The sequence below is a fragment of the Chionomys nivalis genome, chromosome 23 (assembly GCF_950005125.1).
Source record: "Chionomys nivalis chromosome 23, mChiNiv1.1, whole genome shotgun sequence".
Lineage (NCBI taxonomy): Eukaryota > Metazoa > Chordata > Mammalia > Rodentia > Cricetidae > Chionomys > Chionomys nivalis.
Window position 1 is genome coordinate 29779081 of NC_080108.1, and position 23348 is coordinate 29802428.

At 44.5% G+C, this 23348-nt stretch overlaps 1 protein-coding gene across 1 annotated transcript in view; it reads right to left on the minus strand.

The window, feature by feature from the left end:
* Nucleotides 1-562: 562 nt before the first annotated feature.
* Gabrg3 (gamma-aminobutyric acid type A receptor subunit gamma3) overlaps nucleotides 563-23348 on the minus strand; it is a 487421-nt gene continuing 464635 nt past the window's right edge. Inside the window, exons 7-10 of the mRNA XM_057756257.1 lie at nucleotides 18680-18832; nucleotides 13209-13405; nucleotides 12885-12944; nucleotides 563-8828 (exon numbers count right to left, since the gene is read on the minus strand). Of these exons, the coding sequence (XP_057612240.1) occupies nucleotides 8547-8828; nucleotides 12885-12944; nucleotides 13209-13405; nucleotides 18680-18832 (692 nt within the window). The 3' untranslated portion in view covers nucleotides 563-8546. The remainder of the gene's footprint in view (nucleotides 8829-12884; nucleotides 12945-13208; nucleotides 13406-18679; nucleotides 18833-23348) is intronic.

Genomic DNA, 23348 nt, shown 5'->3' on the forward strand with positions numbered 1-23348 from the left:
AAGGAAATGTCTCCTGGCAACAGAAAGAGATCACTACAGAAAACCACAACCAGTCAAATTGTTGAGCTGTGGAGTTCCAATGGATACATCTACAGACCACTCCACCTAAGGCTCAGGGAATGTTGTGGAAGGGGTAGAAAGATCACAAGAGCCAGAGGATCAGGGAGTTTGCCGTTGAGCCCGTGTCTCCTCATGATGTCAGGTCATTTATGGTCAAACCCACTCCTGTGCAGCAGGTGGACCCGGAGGCAGGCACATCTGCCGTGACTTGACTGGACTGAAGTGTCCTGTGTCCCATGGTTGGTTTGAAAGTTTCTGTACATGAGCTTGGGCAGGAGTGGAGAGAGGAGCGTCCCTCAGAACTAACCCCTTCAACTTTGCTGCCATAATCGTCCTGACCTACTCCCCCAGGTGTTGAATCTGCTATGGCGTCCAGCTCCGAAGAGATGCGCATCAGAGAGGGGCAGTTGCCGTCGCTCGTCCTCAGTGCTGGCAGTGCCCACCCAGTTGGCGTTCAAACTAGAAGGACGTGCAGTTCAGTATTTCTGACAACATGTGCATTTATTTGTATCAGAAGTACAAACATAGGAATCCAAATACAAATACAGAGGGCAACCCAGCCACGAGGCTCAGCTGGCTTCTGGCTGGGCTTGGCCCTGAGGGCTCGGCGGGGTCGCGACGTGCAAGGCAGGGCGCGGTGCCGCCGGGGTTGCCAAGGCACGTTGGGCACAAGGGCGCCCTCGCTTCACTAGGACACCACGAGATGCAGGGTACAGGGACTCACGTTTTCTGGTGGAGAGGATGACACTCAGGGACAACAGAGCACCCAGGGCTCTTGAAAGCCACTCGTGAGGGGCCATCCTCTGACCCCGACCCTACCTCTCTGAGGGGCCAGCACTTGGGCAGGGCAGCCGAATCCTTCTACACTCATCCCTTGCTCAGAACTGATGTTGCAATGCAGTGGGATTCTGGGATCGGCCCACCGTAGGCTCCACAGGCTGCAGCAGCACCGAGGAGACAGAGTAGACCCCACATCTTTTTGCCTGAGACACGGCCCAGGACCATGCATGTTTTACTTCACAGAACGGCCCTAAATACTCTGTGGCTGAAACCTAGGCTTTGAAGGTTCCAGCCAGCTCCCATCCTACCTAGGTTTATCTGTGAACAACTACGTGACTTCTCAACACTCCAACATCAGTGTACCATCTAACTATTGAGGAGGACTTTCACCCCATCAGAGAAACCTGGCCACAGTGCACAATAAAAACCAAGGCACCCAAGCAACTCTGGGGTGCTTACATGTTCTCCACATCGGCTTCTGGTCAGGCACCTCATCTTGATTTTTTTTTTAAAGTATTTGATCCCATATTTTGGGAAAATACAATGATTGTCTCTTACTCTATCTGGGCCCTTCTTTCCCTTTCCTCTTCTTCCCCGTTTCCTGTTTGTCTTAACCAGAGGCTCACTAAACTAACATGCTGTCACTAGGAAGCTGTGCTCCTATGTGTTTCAACTACATTTGGGGTGATGGGTAGAGTAACGCACACATTAATAAGTTGTCCAGTTTTACCGCTGTACACACAAATACAGAAACACACGCCACTGCATGTAAACACAAGATTCCCCCGTCATTGTGAACCCGAAAACCACCACATTTCTAGTCTTTCATGGAAAACACAAACAAGCAAAGCTTCGCTGAGTCCAGGTGCTGCTCGTAAAGACAACCGGTATCTATACACAAGCATGTCACTATGGAAACGTGGCTTACTAGCACAATTGGCCACTGAGTCTTTGGGGGTGTTCCCATCATTACTCTAAGCCAGAGACAAAAAGAAGAAAACAATAGTAAACACGTCGCTACTATGTATTTAAAGTGACCATAGCTAAAGAAAATGGTAACAGGAACTGCTGGACAGTAACTCTTAGACACAAGGAACATGGTTAGAGGCAGAGTAGTGGTTTCTCTGGGCGACGAAACTGGCAGCTTCCAAAAATGCCGCTGCATGAGAAAAAAGAAAGCATTCCTAGCCGATTAAAATGCTATCTGGAAGGAAACCACCAAAAATGACAGGAAGAAAGGTGACAAGGGAAGAAAGGCCAAGTGGCAGGCACGCCTCACGCGCTGGGAGATGCTCGAAGAGGGGGTGGAGGGACTTCTAAGGAAAGAGCAAAAATCTGGACTCTGATCTAACATGAAAATTAAACTTTTGAAACGCTTGTCATCATTTTTCTTGATCTATGGCCTAATTCTGCGATAGCTTAGAGAAGACACCAAATCTTTGCATTGCGTTGATAGCTACAGGTGAGGATGTGGACAAGAACCATGGTGTAAGTCATGCCACACCCTTCCTGCGTATGTGACGGACAAGATGAAAGTTCACTCTTCAAAGTTATGGGCATTTTCTGTTTTTAATCATGGGGACAGTTTCTTAAGAAGATATTGTTTGTTTCTTATCTTCCTTCTTCATCTTTAGTTTTAATTTGCCAGAGGACCCTGAAAGCGGAACGCTGCAACCATGTGGCCAGCTCATTGGATGTCATCTGTGACTATCAAGGCTAGACAGAGGGTTGGGCAGTTGGGTCTTCCCAATGTGGGGTTCTGTGTCTTGCGGGACTTCACACAAACATAAAATGACAAAAATCTTTCTTGTTAAAAATCTGAACAATTCTTGATAAAAATCTGTTGTAGTAATTATTAATTATTGCAAAGCCCTCATTCCTTGCTCCTGACACTTCCCAATCCCACAGTGGGAAGACTTTTAAAGGATGAGTCTGGAGAATCTTCCCAGCAGATTCCTGTGAGCCAAGACACCAAGTCGATGTGTAAGAAAGTGATGTAGGCTAGTCTGCGCTCCTGTGACAGTTGACAAGGACTCTTATGAGTGCCTATCCAGCCAACTGTCCTGAGAGATCGTATAGTAGGTTCAGGCTCATCCTTGCCAGGAGGACTCGCCCAATTCTGCCAGGCAGCCTACGTAGACATTGAGAACTCAGCCTGTTTGGGGAGAAAATCAGAAGGTGGACCCCTGTCACCTCTGTTCCAGCCATGCATGACCTTTTCTGACTTCCACATTGAGTCTCACAATGCTCATAAAGCTATAGCTTAGGGTTAAAGGTCTTTTTTCCTAAAGTAATTTTGGGATTCACTATATAAAGTCTTGTATATTAAAAAGTGATCCGTGGTAAAAGGGAACTTTCTTTTGTGAATGGAAGCTAATGACAATATCATAATTTTGAGATGGATGGTACTCGGGGAACTGAAATAGCCATGCTGTAAGCACCTGATCTAAGAAATGCATATTTAAGAAAATGAGCATTGGCTTTGTTACGTTTACTGAGAAGGTACTTTAGTGGGCAGGGCAACCAGGAGATATCTGGCTCTAAGCCTGTTAGAGGAAATATAAACACTACATTCATTCCCCCAAATTTGTAGGGGGCTTGTCCTGGGAACCCTCAGGATAAAAGAACCCTCAGTTACACAAGTCCCTTGAATGCAGTGGTACATTGTATGCACAGACACTATGCAATTCTTCCCCACCCGTTCAATCACCATGAGGTGGCTTACACTGCCAAAGACAATTCTACGCCAGTAATAATGACCAGGAGATATGCTAGGGTTGGACATTCTTGATGGTGGTTGAAATCACAGATTCAGAATACATGGATGCACAAGGCAAACTGCACTTATTGGCAAAGATAGGAAGAAGCATCTTTAAATATTTAGAAAAGAACAAAACGAAGCAGGGACCAGCTCAGTTTGAGAGGTTTAGTTGTTGAAAGTCAATCTCCCCTCCAACCCCAACCCCAATCTGCTCAGCTTAAACTACAGAGCAGACAGACAGGTCTTTCCTCCCCACAGTAACCACTGTTGACTCACCCCCTGCAGCCTGTTCCTTGGGCCAGGAGAGCTCTGCACTGTTTACAGCTGTCAAGAGTTAAGGGATAAAGTAGTCTTAACTGGTCTTAACTGAATAGACCAAGCAAAGAATTTACATTTGCCTCAATTACTAAACTTAACCTTTTGTAGCTCCCTTTTGCTTTAGCTTCTAGCCAAAACAACAACCAAACTTTCCTTATTCTGGGTGTGGAGTGTGTGTGTGTGTTTAATTATTTACTAGCTTATATAACATTATCTAGAGACACCTGGTTAACTCAAAGCATGGAAACTTTTTAATAACCAATGAGAGTTCAATTCAGATTTTCGCACTGATTTATGTAAGGTGGTTTAAGGCTGGGATTTTATTGCAGGAAAGGTAACAAAGAGGTTTAAAAAAGTCTTACTGGGACGATTAGAACCAAAGAATCATTCTACTAAAAGACACGTTGGAAGCAAATAATCAGAACCATCTTCTCTTTTAACCTTCACAGAATTAGCTCAAGCTTTTATCATGGGGTTATTATCTTATAAACTGAAGACATCTTAAAAGGGGGAAGCAGAAACATTCTAACTTTAAGACTTCAATGCCATAAACTATTTAAAAGACAAAACAAGTTCTTTTTTTTTTGGTTTTTCGAGACAAGGTTTCTCTGTGGTTTTGGAGCCTGTCCTGGAACTAGCTCTTGTAGACCAGGCTGGTCTCGAACTCACAGAGATCCTCCTGCCTCTGCCTCCCGAGTGCTGGGATTAAAGGCGTGCACCACCACCGCCCGGCGCAAAGCAAGTTCTTATTCTGGGACTGATGACTGTGTTACCATAACATCGCAAATCAAGGGTCTTTCTTTCTTTCTTTCTCTGTGTCCCGTTAGACTCCATGTTTACGATGGAAGGTAAGACAGTGAGGGATCAGAGATGGGACTGTTCATCTTGTCTGCTTCATGAGCATTCGGTTCTTAGGCCATGCTTATCCTGGTACTGCACACCCTTAGACCCAGTGTTTACTATGGGCCATTTGTGGTGCCCATTGCAAGGGAACTCAGGGAAAACTGTGAACAAGACCCTTTGCTGTGTGTTAGCATTCCAGTTCTTCCCTTCCTATTCCCAAGCACCTTTCCATACAAGTGTGTTCTCACGCTCCAAATCAACAATCTATCAGTATAAATGGAATTCAACATTTCAATGCTTGCTTAGTTATAGACTATGTTTTTCTCCAGTCTCTATGCTATTTTAATATGGAAACCTGTATGTTTTTAAATTCTAAGAGGGAAAAAAAATACTCAAAAACAGGTGCCAACCCACAAGCAGATTCAAGATGCTCGGTGCCTCGCAGGCACTGAACTGACAGAATGGAACCACAGTATCTGGGGACCAGCTGCAATTCTTCAAGTGTCAAATACAATTTTCAGTTTGGTATCCGAGATAGAAGTGACCAAGGAGGCAGAGGTGTTGTTCGTCTTGTTTTCTAGCCCTTTGGATAGAGTGGACCACTGCTTCCTAGCTGTGATGTGATCTGGTATGACTGGTCCCTTGCTTCCATTCTTTCCAGATGTGGCACTGTGTAGAGCTGCAACACACATCTAATCGTGCTTATCGGCAGCAGCTTATTACCAGGTCAAACAGCCTGGACCAGGGCCGTTCTGTGGACGTTTACCCTCAGGTTCCCACATAGAAATGGAGAATGGTTTGTGGTTAAGGACAAGCGTTTTCACGTATGAAGAACCCGTAAAAGTCTGCAATTAACTCAGTTGATGCGAACATGAGCATGCCTGGTTGTCATATGAAAAATGACATCCCATTTTCATTCATGCAATAAAAAACAGCAGTAAAATTTAGTATGAATTACGGGTTACTGTAGGAAATGGAAACGTTGGGGGCTATACATTTTATTTTAAGGCATATGTTGGATAAATTGGGGGCAGTGTTGGCTGGGTCTAGAGTAAATTTATTAACACTGTCCTCTACCCTGCATCTGGGACACCCATGGTGAAAGTGTCCAGGCTTTGAAGAAACATTTTGCTTTCATTCCTCTAGTAGGGAAAATACTTTTTAGTTTTTCTCCATCAACCAGGACGTACATTAAAGGACAGACGGTCACAGTTTTCAGTATGATCCACAGTGGTTGGAAAGCTGGAATCTTTGCTCAGACAGAGCCTACTCATTTGGAGTGCTTCTAGGAGTAAGGGATGCGGTAGCACCTTTGAAAAGCAGGTCGTTCAGATCACTGGCCAAGCGTTCCACAGCTCGACAGGCAAAAGAAATGGAGGGGTGGGGCAGCCTAGAGCAGGCTTGAGCTCAGGAGCTGTACACAGGTTCCTCTTAATCAAGTAGGAGAGCTGGTGTCTGAGGAGAAAGACATTGCTTCCCTCCTCCGGGTGCACCAGACTCTCCGTGGAGTTCATGTTTGAAATCTCCCCGCTTTGCCCCGAGCAATGGGCAAGCATCTCCCCTGTTCCATGCAGTAGAATGGTTTATCCTGGAAATTTGAGCTGACATAGTTGATTGAATTTTACTGAGAAACAGGCTTTGGCATGCTCCTGGTCATGAGCTGGCTTTTTCGGTGTTTCGAACAGCATTGCCAAGGTTGGGCAGGAGACAATGACTGGCTACGGGTACGTAAGTCTTACATGGAAAAGTCTAAATGTTGACAGGTTTTGAGAGAAGAGGCAACTCCAGAGTTGTCCTAAGATAGCAGGGAGTCAGTTCTACCACAGTAAATCCTTGTAGGTTTTAATTCTTGAGAAAAAAAATTACTAGAAAGTTTAGTTTTCTCCAGAACTTTTGAAATGTAACAGGTTAAAAGTCTTTTTTTGTTTGTTTCTGTTTTTGGAGACAGGGTTTCTCTGTGGCTTTGGAGCCTGTCCTGGAACTAGCTCTTGTAGACCAGGCTGGCCTCGAACTCCCAGAGATCTGCCTGCCTCTGCCTCCCGAGTGCTGGGATTAAAGGCGTGCGCCACCACCGCCCGGCTTTAAAATTCTCACTAGAAATTCTAAACTCAGTGTTGCACGTGTTGCCTTGCCTTGACCTTCAGTACTGTGGGCACCTCCAGAGCAGGCCTGCCAAAGGTGGGTGTTTCAGAGACAGTAGCTCACTGTATGCAAAACTCCCCCCAAAGGAGGAGAAATTCCATTTAAGCCCTCATCTTCAGCTTCTTCTCCACAGGTGTTTATTAAGTTTTAAGTTAAATTTTCTAGCTAGAGGTCAACTGTCTGGAGCCTTCTGTAGTAACTATCATGTACAACAGTTTTAGAAAGAATTAGCAAAAATACCTAGTTTCGGTTTCCCCGTCAATGTTTTGCCTTTTCTAAGTCATCAGACAGAACACATAATAGAAACTGAAACTGAGTGACTCTCAATAAAATTAGTTCAGCTTTGTGGGAGCAAAGTACACAGGGATTCTACAGTGAACGCTGTCATCATGCTGAGATATCGCTCAAGAGTGCCGAGGGACACTTCAAAAGGGTCACAGAATGATGTGCACAGACCTGAAGAGCATCCGGTCATAGCAAACAACTAATACCAAGAAGCAAAATGTTTTGTGTTACAAAAATATCAAAAGAGAATTGATCTTGGGGGAGGACATTCTTTGGGATTTTGCTATGTATCCATATTTCAAAGTATAAAATAATTTTTGCTCATCAAAATGTGTAATTCAAGATAACCATTACCCATTGTTTTTTGCATCTAAAGTTGGTTTGGCTTGAATAGTTAATGCTCACGATTAAATTCTTGTCTACATTATTTCACACTGTGGAATATAGTTTCAAAACAAAGGCCTGTCCATGTTGCTTGTCTTTGTTTGCAGGATGAAGACAGTTACTGAACCCCAAACAATAATGGAAGCTCCACTCCTCATCTGAGGCTTAGACTTGGTCCTGTCAAACACAGCTCTTACAGAAACGCTGACTTAAAATACGACTGGTCCAGGAGCCCAGTATACAAACCCAGCTGATATAATAAAGTTACTACGCTGTGAGATTTAGAGACAAACAGCAGTTGTGATCTCAGCAACAAGTTTTAAAAGACACATTTTTTTTCCCCACAGATGGAAACTTGGGACTGATACATATGAGCACCTCCCAGGCAGAAAGGAAGTGCGCTAGGAGGAGGGTTGCTAGCTAGGCACAGCAGCGCCTGAGCAGACAGACCTCATCGAAGAGACCGGAGCTGACTGCGGTTCAAGCTGGATCTCGGAGTGAGGTTGGCACGGATGCGTCTCCAGTAAGGGAGATGCTGTACACACAGGCACTGGTGCCAACGAGCACAATGGGCAGATACACAAGGGTGAGGGCCTGAGGGGACCTCTGGATATTCATTTGCATGTCTTACAGGGGTCTCTGCATGGTAACTGGCAGCTTCTAATATCCAAGACCATTCATACATATCAGACTACAGGTCAAAGAGGGGATTAGCAAGAATATCACTTTAGAATGCAATTGCTGTGTGTGTGTGTGTGTGTATGTGTGTGTGTGCATGTGTGCACATGTGAGTGTCTGTGAGTGAAATATTTATAAAGAATACTTTCTGAGTACCTCCCATGCTGCTAAAGGGTAACATAACAAACTTGAGTAGTGTCTTCCCTGCTACGTTTTGGTTGGTCACTACGTGTCTGAGAGTGGGGGAAGGGAAACACGTAAATCAAGTACTCTCCAGTCATCCTCAGAGCAGCACTTAAAGATACAGGTATCCCACCCAATAGACCAGGTTGAAGAGCAGGAAGGACGTGGGGAAGAAGACCCGGGAATAGGAGTCCAGTTCTGAGACGTCGATGTGGATACGCCCCCTCCTCCATGAGCCCGACTTGCACTCCTCATAGCAGCAGAAGAAGCTCTGGCAGTCCTTGCCATCTAGACACTCATAGACGCAGGTGTCCTCAAACTCCTGCCAGTACAGGGAATTGTTTAGCGTGACCATCACTGGTGGCGGAGGCCTCATGTCCAGGAGGGAATAGTTCTGCAGGCAACAAGAATAGCACAGCAATCAGGAAAGGCAGGTAGGACAAGCCTGGCAAGCATCGAGCTCTATAGGTGACATCTTAGGTCTGCTTTCAGGCAAGAGAGATGCAGGTCGTACCCACCCCACACTTATCCAGAATTGATCTGCCTGCCTCTGCCTCCCGAGAATTTTAATGTTTGCACCATTGCAGCTCAGTGAACAAGGAAAACCATGTTGCCGGTATCCCAGGTTTTGGGGGGAGAGAGAACAATACAGTTTCAAAATGTGTTAGCCATTTCAGGCCTCCATTCTGTTACCTTGTAGCAAATGTAGCAAATCCGTGCCTATCATAGATTTGTTCCTTCAATTTTAGACCACATGGATACTGAAACATGGGGAGAGAAATCTGACACCTATTTCCTTTTCTTTTGTTTGTTTGTTTGTTTGTTTTTTTGTCTTGTTATTCCATGAAGCCTCCAGGAGCCTTGCCCATGGGAAGCATGTGTGTCCATGGATGTTGGGGAGAGTCCAGCTGTAGGCAGGATGCTGTGCACCCAGTGTTCACTGGGAGCCTTCAGAGATCTGCTCTGTAGCAGCTCCCATAGCTCTGGGGCATAAGCAGAGGTGGGGGACATCCTGGGCAAAGCTCTGATGAGGATGGGCACCAGCTGGCCTCATGTTTCTGAAGCCCAAGTATATATCAAAACCATGAGAGTTGCCTCTGCCAATTATCCAGTGTATTTGAAGAACATGTGTCTTTCTGGCAAGCTCTGTTTGGGAAAGATCTATCTTTACTAGACGATAACTCTGTTGAGAGTTTTCTTACATGTGGCTTTGACATTTTGCAGCTAGGCATTCATTCTCTCGGAGAGCTGAAACACTGTACCACACAGTCTCTCAGTGATGGTATGAATGTGGGCTGTGGGCAGAGGAGACAGTAGACCTTGTGTAAAACTCTAAAATAACTCTGAAGTCATTTCTGACAACTCTGAGGCCATTTCTGAGGCCTCTCAGCAGCAGTGCTCCCCCTCTCCCCTGGGAACCAAGGACCTAACAACTTCACATGCACGTACCGGAATGTTGGGAATTTTCCATCTCTCTGTGTCCTTGTGGTTGTTCTCCAGATAGAACTCAGTTATTGAAATTGGGGCAAGATAACCCTTAGATGTTGACTCAGTTCTTCAGCCTTGGTGAGGGGATGTTGACTCAGTTCCTCAGATATGGTTAGGATGAAAAACGACCCCCAGACTCCCGCCCTTGTTTCTGTGGCTTTTTGCTTTAAAAGTAGCCTGTAGCCGGGCGGTGGTGGCGCACGCCTTTAATCCCAGCACTCGGGAGGCAGAGGCAGGCGGATCTCTGTGAGTTCGAGACCAGCCTGGTCTACAAGAGCTAGTTCCAGGACAGGCTCCAAAGCCACAGAGAAACCCTGTCTCGAAAAACCAAAAAAAGAAAAATAAATAAATAAATAAATAAATAAATAAATAAAAGTAGCCTGTACCAGCTATTCAGGGTCTTCCTGACTTCTCGAATGCTGAAAGACCCTGTTGTGACAGAATTAATTAAATCCTCTTTCTTTTACATCAACTGTGGTGTGAGAGTGTTTTCTTGGGGCCACTCCTCCTCGGTAATTGGACTTCAGAGTCCAACACTTGAGGGAAGACACCAAGCCAGGCCAGGCACCAGCAGTGTCACCAGAGATGGTGACTTCAGGAAAATCAGCAGGGAGGGCTCTTGGAGCATGAGCGACCTCTGTTTCTTGTAACTTTGGGAAGTGAAGACCCAGGTTGCTGAAGGCCAGCGGAAGCTCTGCAGTCAATGGTCACAGGAGCTCCAGGTTCAGTAGCTTGGGAATCTGAAATGAGTCCCGCTTCACAGGACTGAACTAGAACTTAGGACTTGACAGTGTAAACACTTCTCTCTATGTACTGTGGGGGCCAACCATGATAATATAAGTCTGGGCAGGTCACCCAAAGAAAGTTCTTGACTTCCAACTATTATCACCTGGGATTCTGGCCATCTATAAATTTAATGAAGAGGCCTGAGTCTCAGTAGTTTACCCTGAAGCAGTACCTGGTAGCAGGAAAGAACCACAGGCTGAGATAACCCAACCCCCACCCAAGGGCAGACCATGCAAAGGAAATGCCTGACATTCTAACTGCTGTAGATAGGATCACCTGCCAGTGCACCTCACCAGGACACTCCTAGACAAATGTCAGCCAATCAGGGGTCCTAATCCTCAGAGACCCCTCACCCCCACCTTTACTACTATAAAAACCCAATTCTAATTGAGCTTGGGGCTCTCTGGATATTCCAATACGCTGGACATGCCGAGAGACCGAGTTTGCAAACTCAATTAAAAATAAAAGCTCTTTGCTTTTACATATGGGACTCGGTCTCCTTTGTTGGGCATAGCAGTACCAGCTCACTTCTCTCAATATTTCAAACTATGCTTAAGAGACACCTAGCAGATGCCTCTCTAGCCACCTCTTTGGTCCAGCCAGTGTCTGACTCCTCCCGCACCAGGCCTAAGCCACAGGCCCACGTCTTCCATGAAACACTGGTTCCCAGATACCTGTGAAGGGCATTAGCCTTGCAGTTAACCAGTTAGGGAACCAAGACCCAGGGCAGTGTGAGTGACTTGTCTCAACCATATACATAGTCCTGGTTCTGCCTTTATCCCTTGGGGACTTCTCATTTGGGTTTTGTTATTTCTAGGAATGAACTAAGAGCCTAAGTGGTGATAATTCTATCCAATGGATAAATGCTCTCCCTTCTGCCCCTGTGGCTGTGTGAGGCTTCGTTGGCCGCCATCCTCGGTGTACCTTCTTAGCTGCGCTGGCACCCCTTGTTGTGAACTTCTAGATCATGAACCTTTCTATTTTGTCCACAGTTTGCCTTTGTGGGGGAGAGTTCCCCTTTCCTCTGAGTTAAAAGATTGCCCCCTCTTTCTTTTTGGCAGAATCAATTCTATACCAAAGGCATCAATATTTTTCCTCAACACCCAGGCTTCTGGGTGTGAAGATGTGCTCATTGGGTCTCAGGCTACTAGTTCTGTTTGGTGTCCGTCTCCCTGCACCTCATTCTCTATGACATTGTCTAACAGTCGTTGGAAGCAGTTTCTGTTGGCTTCTCAGGGCTGACAAGATGCTTGCCCACTACCCTTCTAACAACACCCCATGACACATATTTGTAGAGTAAAGACTATGTACTTTTTCCTCATAAAAATGGTTGAGATGCACAGAGTATAGGGCATTGTTAAGAGCTAGGAGCCAGTCATGATGCAAGGTGGCAGGAAACATTCAGTGTAAGTAAATCAAAGAATGAAAGTCACGGTTGCACACAAACAAAACACATGACCTAAGGGTCAATGGTTTAAAATGACATTTCTAGGTTTTCATTCTAGTTTCTTAATAGCACAGATAGGTGTTAATTTCGCTGCACTCTGTTTCACTTGTGACCATAAAATGAATTGTTATTTAGGCGTACATTATCTCAAAAGTGCCCAAAAGGAAGTGAGGATATCATGCTATTTGTGGGGAAAGAAGGGCATTCAAGCAGGGACATTGAGGCTAGAAACCACAGGGGGTGGGGAGAAAATAAAAGAAAAAACCAATCTGTGAATATGAAGTGAAAGCCAGAATAAACATTGCATTACAAACCCAAGGCTAACGTCTCTAATAGATTCAATATGCATCTACAGGCATTTCAGATCGTCTATAAAATGTGACACATATAACAATTAACATAAAGACCTGGAAGACTGCTACTTCAAATATTAAAAGAAGTTTGGTCTGGAGAGATGGCCGTCATTTAGTTTTTCAGATTGCATGAATACATAAAACATGGATGTCAGCAGTACAGCCAGAAGCACACACGCTCCATCAAGGTCCCCATGTAGACAGGATGTTTCCCCTGCTGTGCAAATGTTCTAACTTGGTTACTTTTAGTAATAAACTTTTTTTTTAACGGATCACATGCAGCACTCATTCACATTTATGAGGAAGATATCTTTCGGTGCAAGCTTAGTTTAGGCAGAGTTCCCAGAAATATTGGCATCTTTAAATCTATACATACAGAGGGTGCTTGTAGGCTTAATCGGTCAGGAATCCATCTCGTGGAATCTGGATGCAATAACTGCAAAATAAAAAGAAAGAAAGAAAGCAGAGTTGGAAAGTGGCCTTGGAACTCTGCAGTCTTCAGAGCGTAAGCCCACTCTAGCATTGCGGGCAGCAGGCTCTGATCCCGGAGAAGTGGGTGGCATCTCCATCTTAATGACCCGCCCACAATTGTATCTCACTTCCAGATATCCCCAAGGACCCAACAGGATTTCAGTACACATTTTCCTTAAACGTCCCCCCTGGTACCTCTGGGAATACCCTGGCTCTCCCAACCACTCACCGATGCTTTCTTCTTCCTGATGGCTGGCTTTCGACAGCTGGAATAGTAGTTGAGGGTGGCGTACTCCATCAGGGCGGCAAAGACAAACAGGAAGCACACGGTGACAAAGAGGTCCATGGCGGTGACGTAGGATACCCGAGGAAGGGACTTCCTGGCAATGGTGCTGAGCGTGGTCATAGTGAGCACTGTGGTGATGCCTGCAGAGGGGACAGTTGTCAGCGTAAGGGGACAATGCACCAGACCCGAAGGCCAAAGGCGACATAAAGTAAGAAACACATAGATTTTTGAACGTTGATTCCGAGTGTTGTCCCAGGCAGGTGATGTGTGGCGGCTGCCCCATGGCACTTGACAGTGGCAGAGCAGCCTGTGCAGCGTGATCAGCTGCAGTCAGGAGGGGAGCAACCAACACCACTGTGTGCAGGATGAGTTGGAGGGTCAGGAGAGGAGGCACCTCCAGCGCATGTCCCGACCGCATTTCTGATGTGTTACGGGACCACGATACAATCCTACATCTAGGAACACCCGTAAGACAGGTTTTCATCATTCACTGCTTGTTTGGCATTTCACCTTTACGGTGCTTTTAGATGGAGATGCAGTCTCTAGCCTTCCCGGATGTCCTATGCTGCTCTGCACACCAGGCTTCCTGCCTGCTTGCTGTGTAAACTCTGGCCCTTCTATACTCAGTCCCTGCATCACTCTGAGATGCCCTCTCTGAAACTACGCATGGACCAGTTTTCACACTTCCCACTCAGAACCTCTCTGCTGTAATTGGTGAACCTTGGTGGCTCACACTGCTATTAAATCATAGAGCACACGATCGTGCCTCATTCTGTGTTTCATTTGTTCCGTTTGTCTTCTTGTTTCTGACCTTCCTTCCTGCTGTTCTGTAAGTTACTGCGATGATCTGTAGACTTCCTTCTTGATGGTTTCAGATTTTAAGGCCCTTGGCAGCACCTGCAGGCCCTATGATGTCTTTGAGCGCACCGTATGGCACACTATATAAGGGCACAGTGTTACACTGTACAGCATGTCAAAGGGTCCTTCAATTAGTGTGCACACAGGATTTACCCCATTTCAACAAAATGTAGACACCTTATTGCTTTTTGCTTTTCTATGATTACAACGTAGTTGTCCTAAATATTTTCTTTAAAGAGTTAAAGCTTATTTAGGCCACATTAGATTCTCAATGGTTGTAAAATTCAGGTTGAGAGCCTGTTTCCTTGGGGCGTCTACGGCTTCAACAAGAACCCATTGTCAATCAGGCTGTGATGCCCTGTAAGAAGAATCTTGTCTGTTTTTTTTTTTTCTCTACTACTTTCAAGACTCTTTTTCCATTTTTCAGTTTGATTATAATTTGTCTTAGAATGAAATTCCTTGGAGGTATCATGTTTGGAATTTACTCAGTTCCATAAATATGCGCGTCTGTCTGCTTTTTGGAAAACTGGAGAAATATTTAGCTACTATTTCTTTGAGTACATTTTCAGTCTAATGGGCTTCTTCTGGGGCATCTATGGTGGAAATATTAGACTTTATTCTTTGGTATTTCACAGGCTCTGGGGATTATGTGTTCATATTTTTTCAGTCTATTTCTTCCGCTTGTGGCACATTTTTTCTTGATTTACACTGAAGTCCACAGATCCTTTCCCCTGGCATGCTCAGTCTTGTGAGTTATTTCTTTCACTACGGTGTTGCCTGTCCTATGCATGTACGTGGTTCTCCACTGCATGGTTCTGTCTTCATGAGCTGCGCTCTTCCATTCGTTCACCTCAAGCGTGCTCATCAGACATGTTCTCGCTGGCATTTGAGAAGCCTGCGCATGCAATGCCAGTATCTTTGCTACCTCCAAATTTGATGGTATGACTTTTGATTGTATTTTGGATATCCGGGTAAATAGTGTCTGTGGTTAAAAGTATTATTCTACAGTAATTAAAAGCTGTTAGAAAAATGTGTAGCTCAATAAAATCAATAAAAATTACATACTTCTTAAAAAACTTGTTATAACATATTTTGTCAGAAGTCATTAATACAAGGACTCTTATATATAGTCAAAATTTCTCCTAGCCCCATACAATTTTACTAAAGATAAAATGGGAAGGAATTTTCAGATGCCTTTATTATAAATAACTAGTAAATCTTCATGGTGGTCTATATTGTCCAATAACATGAAGTACATATTTATTCAAATATATTTTATGTTCTAAATATTCTTGTTTTCTTCATTTAAGCTTTTTGTTTTTTGAGAATTTTTTTATGCAATCCAATATTAGATTTATAAGTTTTCCTCTAGAAATTGCACACCTTCGACTTTACCATCCAAGTGTGTTCCGTGTAAAGCTAACGGGTGTATACGGAGAGTCTGTGCCAAATCTATTAGCCGCAGGGTGTTCTCCCATCGAGCAGAAACATAGCTCATTAGCTTGTTCTCTTATCATGCTGTCAATTGTCTGGCATGTGCAAGGTCCAGGAAGGATGTTCTATCTTGGCTCATAGCATAGGATGTTAACACAGCATGGCAGCAATGGTGTGGCAGCCCCAGCTAGGCTCATGCAGGTGGGAACTTGTTACATGGTCTGTTCACACCTCAGCCGATGAGGCAGCAGGAAGCTCTGACAAGCTCGGCTACACTAGACTTACCCCTCGTATACCTGCCCCAGCTGACGCATGTCCCAAAGTTTCTGACGTCCCAAAACAGCGCTGCCATCTGGACAATAGACCCTGTGGGGGATCTCGCATTGGTATCACAACAGGAAGCACATTACAGAGTTCCTCTCAGGGAGAGTAAACCATCAGCAGGGAATGGGGCTGGACTAGAACTGGGTGCAGCCTTCCGAGGCCTGCTTAGCAACCTTCTTCAAGCAGTCAGGCCTCTTCTTCTAAAGGTTCCATGGCAGTAGCGCCAGAGAAAGAAGACTAAGTCATGATCACAGCAGCCCTCCAGGTTCAAGCCGCAGCACAGGGAGAGCAGAGAACAAGGACGTATTCGCTGCTGTTCATCATAGGCATAAATGCCTCTGGGTCCTTCAAAATCATACAGAACAAATGTGGGCAGGTCTTTCTTACTGTTTAAAAGTCAGGATCATTTCTTAAAAGGTGTATTTCGGTGCTGAATTTAGACCATAGTGTATTAGACATTTACTTCAAAAGCTATTGAGAATCTGCTTAATATGTTTTCTATACATGCCATAGATAGACAGATACACATAGGGGAATTAAAGTGCCAACCGGAGTATGACATCAGAGTCCTCATCCAGCGGGATCTTTGCTTGTTTTCTTTTTAAATTTCCTTTCTACTTATTCTTTGTGTCTTGCACATCATGCATCTCTATCCCATTCATCTCCCCATCTTCCCGTCCCTTCATATCCACCCTCTGCCCTTGCAACCTCCCCCGCCAATAAAATAACATTTACGAGAAAAGAAAAATCTCATTGTAGATGCTGTAGTATGATTCGGTGAGTCCCACAGTAAGCCGTTTAGTTTACGTATCTTTACTCGCAAGTGTTCATTGCAAAGAGTGACTGGTCGGGTTCGAGGCCTCTGATTTCTGCTATGCCGTGGATACTGGGCCCTCACTGGGACTCGGCTTGGAGATCCTGTTCCTACCCTGTGTCATAGAGATCCCGAAGCTTTGGATCTGCAGGACCTGCTCCTTCACAAGCTCTGCCAACACAACGCTGGTTCCAGGTCCACAATCTCTCCCTGTCCCCACCACCAGGGTGAGCTCCCCAATGTTCACCTTACACAGCAAGGAGCAAGGGGCGGGACCAGTTCTCCTGTTTTCAGGCCCACACCTACACCACCAGGGCCAGCTCTACTGAGTTGCTGAGGAGAGGAGCAGGGGCCACTCTCCCAAGTGTTGCACCTGGTGAAGGGGCAGGAACGGCTCTCCCATTATTCCCTTAGGACAGCTTTCCCAACTGCCACAGGAGGCTGAAGGGTGGGAGCAGGGTATCTTTCCCTCACCGGAGCCACCATCTGGCAGATGAGTGGTGGGGCCGGAGTTCCCATGCTCATGTTTCAGGACTGGGCTCATCTGCACCCCGTCAATAGTCAGTTCTATTGTGCTGCGCAGGTGAGGTGCAGGGCCAGTCTTCCTGAGTGCTGCAGCTGGGGAGGGGGAGGGTTAGCTCCCTCATCTGCTGCAGGGTCAAGAGGGGCATCTCCCCCTTGCTCATGCTGCCACATGACAGACTAGTAATGGGGTCACCTTTCCCAGGCTGACACCCTTGGGGTTCACCCACATCCCTGTCAACAGTGTTGGCTCTATTGAGCCGCCAAGGCACAAGGCAGGGCCAACAGGATCTTTGAATTAGTCAATTTCATGCTTTCAATCAGACACGGGACCATGGCAGAACTTGCCACGTACGAGAGTCTCAAAAAATACTTTTATGTTCTCAGAAGATTGAAATGCTTTATCCTATTATTTTCAACTGGGACATGCTGCAAATAATGTAGAATTATTATTTTGCAAAGAATAGTAGATACTAATGCTAGGCTTAGATGCACTCTCAGCCAGAGAGCTCCTCGGTCATAGTGTGAGACCTTTGCTCTTGGGATCCGAATTTCCAAAACCTTCAAAGACCAATGAAGAAGCAGAGAATATCTGAGGCCTGAAGCAGGCTTTGGAGTTTATGCTGGCACAGAGACCGCTGTGAGAGCCGACCTGGGAGTCTGCTTCAGAGATAGGAAGAGGTGACAGTTAGGAGCACAAGCGCTAAGATTCCAAATGCAGCAGATTATATCCTGTGGCCAGCACAAACCACAGTGCCCTGGACAAGCAGCTGTTATAGTGTGGCAGCCGAGAGCTACATGGCTTGGGTGGGCACGGAGGAAGCCGCCTACTGTATAGCACCTTTGCCATTGCAGCCCAGAGTGCTGAGGACTGGCAGTCTGTGAAGATCAGTGCAGCTATGCAACAGGCCTTCATCCCCTCCCATGCCATAAGCCTAAAACCAAGTTAACTTGGTTGGGCTGGGAAATCATGCTCCGTCCCCTGGCTCTTGAGCTAATGCATATAATTATAAATTATATTATAAACTATAAATTATATGCATTAGCTAAATTATATATAATTTCTTATATGGAGCCCATTCTAAGAAACAAGAAACTTCTCTAATAGTGAATCAGCAATGAGGATCTGAACATGTTCTATATTCTAACAAGTGAGTTTTATAAAAACTAAATATTTGAAATCTCCTTGGAAGAAAACTGCCAATTTTTCTGATGCACACTTTGATTGAATAAAACTTAATAAGAGAGAGAGGAGAGAGAGAGAGAGAGAGAGAGAGAGAGAGAGAGAGAGAGAGGGAGAGAGAGAGAGAAAGCGATGAGAGACACTAAACTTGAATAGTGAGAAAAATTCACATAGCTCTTAAATCAATTATATTTGAATTCTCTTTAATTAAGGTATTTGGTGAACGCTTCTGCATTGACCTTGCACAGAATGGTGGATGAAATTTTATTTGCAGCTTACCTAATGTGGTCCTTGCTGGTGTCGCATCTTTTTTGATCCAAAATGACACCCAGGACAGAACCACAGTCAGGATGCAGGGGATATACGTCTGGATGGTGAAGTAGCCCATTCTTCGACTCAGTTCGAAGTAGATCGTCATGACAACATAATCACCTGCAATAAAGCATTCCCAAAATCAAGATGACATCCATGGGTTAAAATAGAGTGGGGGAAAGGATTTATAACTTAATTTTCTAACTAAGTTACTTGGTTGAAAACTATAAGTCCAGCGACAGCAGTTGGAAAAAGCATCAAATGCTGGTGCCACTGAGCTCCATCACGCCTGTGACTTTGTAAACACGTTACTGTGCCGTGTAAAGGACACACTGATACATGTTTATCGGTTGGGGACAGGCACGCACATCTTCTAACTGGCAGTTCATTGGATAAGGGGCTGTTGTTAGAGACCATCTGTGTGCCGTAGAATTGCATCAAGAGTTACAAAGGAACTTCAGCCCTCAAACAGAGCTCGGCCATTCTAAGACTCTTTGTCTTCAATAATGGCAGAAATGAAATGTCTCCATTTTCATTTGCAATTATTTCATTGCTTTTAGAGCATGGTGCACGGCAAAATGTCGGCTCTGCCTCACTGTGCCACTTCAGGGAGAAGACACAGGCATCTCCATCTACGGTGTGCATCCCTACCCATGTCTTCACCATCCTGTCTTCACAGTCACATAGAACAAAACAAACAAACAAACAAACAAACAAACAAAAAAACAAAAAAAACATCGCATATCTTAAAAGAGAAGCATGCAATAACTTCATTAAAATCTGGTTTTACTTCATGCCCAAGGCCATTTTAATCTTAAAGTAATAGTTATTAGAATTAACAAAACATGGGGAAATTTAAGTACACCAACCATGTAAAAAGTCAATTAGCTAATATGATTATATTACAATTAAGTTCTTGAAAATCTTTAGAATAATTATTTGGATTGTTAAGCAGCTGTTACTGAATGATTTTTAAAAATAGATTTTAATGTTTAAATATTAGTGAGACCATTTCCCTTCCGATACAACCATTTTCTTACATGTTTAAGTTGCAGACATCTATGTTTAGAACCGTGTTTATACCAGACATAGCAGTCCTGTGTTGGTTTATACCAGACGTAGCAGTCCCATGTTGGTTTCTAACTCGATGAAGGGTCAAGAACATGGGATGATGTTGCATCAAAATTGCATGGAACTCTTACTTCAGCTTCAAAGTCTGAAGAACCAGAGACTTATACTCTTATGTTTAAAACAAGAAAGCAGTATTCAATACACATACTGAACATCACCACTTTGGTCGTTTCAAATGAGATTACAGGGGAGGCCACTATCCCAGAATCTTAATGATGGAGAGAATCCGGAAAGATGCAAAAGATGAGATACCCCCAGAAGATGCAGAAGGTATCAGAGGCTGGAGGTCAACAAGACACAAGTATCTGAAGGAAATTTGTGGAGGCTTAATGAAGAAAGCAAGAGTGGGAAGTTCCCAAGGGCAGTAGACAAGCTCACGCTGGTCACCGAGGCCCTCCCAGTTCCCACTTGATTCCAGATTGAGAGGGGGGAGGGGTCTGAGGAAGCTCTCAGCATACACTGTTAATCAGAAGTGTAACCATCATGACATATCCCAAGGACTCTTCAAACGGCCAAGTTTACCAAAACCAAATAGATTCAGAAAGACTTTCACAGCCATTAAAACCCAGGAAGATTTGGCGACTAAATGCAGCGTGATATCTGTCATTGCTAAAAGGGGGACTGTGGAAGAAAACAAGGAAACCTGGCCATTATGGTGTCTCCTTAATAATGCTGACTTGACCTTAGCTCGTCTGTTTTCAAATGTGCTACAGCAACCTAGAGAAGTGAGGAAACTGGGCCTGAGGTGACAAAGGACCCTGTGCTGTCTGTACAATTTTTCTGTAAGTCTGATTTTTTTCTATACTGAAATACTCATTAAGGTTTTAAAACTATAGCCCCCCAACTCTTTATTAGAGGGTTTTCACAATTCTAAGACTTTACAAAACTTTTTAGTTTGACCGAGACCGACCCTTTCACGGTGCATCCATTCGAATAGAGCATCTGCTGGAGAAAGGAATGGGAGATGGGTCCGCGGATGACGTAATCGACCCTTGGCCAATTGGAGCAACCTCTTCACCTGTCTATAGTGATTGCAAGCTAACAACTTTTATTGCACCCATCGAAGAGATAAGTTTTCAGGACAAACGACTAGTCCAAATTATGGAGCTAGGAACTGGTGACAAGACGCTGTCTCTAAGCACTGCTTACCAGGGAAATCCACAACCAAACATGTTATTATCCAGCAATGACACGCAGCATCACCTTACATCTGACTTGTGAAATGCTAGTTGTGAGGCGTCATGAAAGTGTGGAGCCTTTTACTGGCCACATTTCCCCTTCATCCTGTAGTTTTTTTTTTTTTTTTTTTTTTTTTTTTTGGTTTTTCCAGACAGGGTTTCTCTGTGGTTTTGGAGCCTGTCCTGGAACTAGCTCTTGTAGACCAGGCTGGTCTCGAACTCACAGAGATCCGCCTGCCTCTGCCTCCCGAGTGCTGGGATTAAAGGCGTGCGCCACCACCGCCCGGCCAGTTTGTTTAGTTGTTTGTTTGTTTTTCTCTCCAGAGAATTTCCAGATTTTCCAAAGAAAGACTGAAGATTCTGCAAAGAGCCACCCCATGGGGCTACTGTGAGAGATGCAGAAAATCCACGCCTGTCCCTTTACATGTTCCAATGCAGAGGAGCAAGGACAGCCAAACTTGTTCACTAAGCCAGAGGTGGAAACCTACCACAATTAGAGGCTAGGGATAGGGCATCTGGGAAAGACAGAGCACCGTGTGATTGGAGAGACGCAAGACTACCTGGCAAGGCCAGCATTGCATCTCAAAGAGGAATGGGAGTAATATTAAGAACAAGACCCAAAAGTACAGATCCTCTCTAAGACTAGGTCTTGTGTTAAAACATCAGGTGATAGCCGAGTTCTCCCTCATTCCAACACCCAGCATTACAAACACGGGCCAGGGTCAGGAGTGAGTTCAAAGCAGAGACAGGGCAAAAGATGCGCTCAAAGAAGAGCAGAAAGGAAGATGCAAAGGAAAGTGGGAAGCAAGAGACAAAAATGACCTGACGCTTAAAAGGTCGTATTTTATTTATGCATATGTGTGTGCGGTTAAAGGCAGTTGTCAGCTGTGTGAGATGGGTGTTGGGAGCTGAAGTCAGGATACCTGTAAGAGTGGCCTCAACTGCTGAGTCCTCTATGCAGCCTCTGGCTGAACTTTTGACTAAATGTGCAAAACAAAACAAAACAAAACAAAAAAAAAACAAAAAACAAAAACAAAAAAAAAAGAACTCTCTCACTGAAAGTCATACAATTCTTCAATCTACTTCCAAGCATGCAATACACTTTTCTCAATATCTGCTTCAGTACAAACATACATAGCTTGCCGGTGAAATTATAGTACCTACAAAACAATCAAGAATAGCAGTCTAAAAAGACAGCCAGCTGAACCAGAACTAGGTATGAAAAAAATTAATTAAAATAATCACTTCATACAGTAACCATTCCAATGGAGACGGTAAATGGCATAAAAGATAAAAATCGGGTCAGAAATTAAAAAACAAATCAAAAAGAAATGAAAGAAATCCAAAGACCCATTCAGTAAGAAAGATGAATCAACTCATTGGATGACCACAACCAAATAGAGAAACAAACCAATGCACCACCAAACAGGTGAATTTGATTATTTACTAAGAAACACAAAATGGAATTCGAGTTTAGAAGCCAGAAGAGGGTGAAAAAAACACCATGGGAAAGGAACCAAGATCTTTGTAAACCTAGATTATTTGGCTAATCCACAAAGCTCCAATACCAGGCAGGACAATCCCAAAGCACACAAAGCAACAAGATCAACAAAACACACAGACACATTAAAACCCGTGGGCCAAAGTTAGTGGGGCAATGGTCATGAGTTTGTCTGAGGAAAAGGGACACAGGTTTCGTGCAGAAGAACAAGGGAAAGGATTGCGAAATATTACAAGTATATTAGCGGTGTTTCTACTACTGTGATAAAACACCACACCCAAGGTGTCGGATAGAAGGAAGAGCTGATTGGGGCATATGGTTGCAGGCAGTTAGGGCCCATGTAGGCAGAGTACAAGCATTGCACCTCCCACCTCAAATCACAAGGTCAAAGCAGAGAGGATAAACTGGAAATGGCTCAAGTCGTTAAACTCTCAAAGTCTTCCCCGAGTGCATATAACCTCCAATAACCGCCACATCTCCCAAGCCTTCCCAAACAGCTTTACCATCTGGGGACCAAGTAGTCAAATGCCCAAGACTATGAGGGTCATGCGATTTAACCCACCACCAAAAGGGAGAAGGCAAGGCAAAGAACTCTTTGGAGGCCTCAAAGAACACAAAATCGAAACAAAATCAAAGATCCAAAAATGAACTTCAGTGAGAATACCTTTCTAAAAGTGAAGAAAACGTAGAACCCTGAGATCCACGTGATCTAAGGGAGTTCCTCAATGTTCGATTTGCTCATAGAAAAAAAAATTCAAAGATAAAGTATCAGATTTATTCAGGCATTTGCATGGGGAAGTGTGTTAGAAATGCAGAAAAAGTGTTG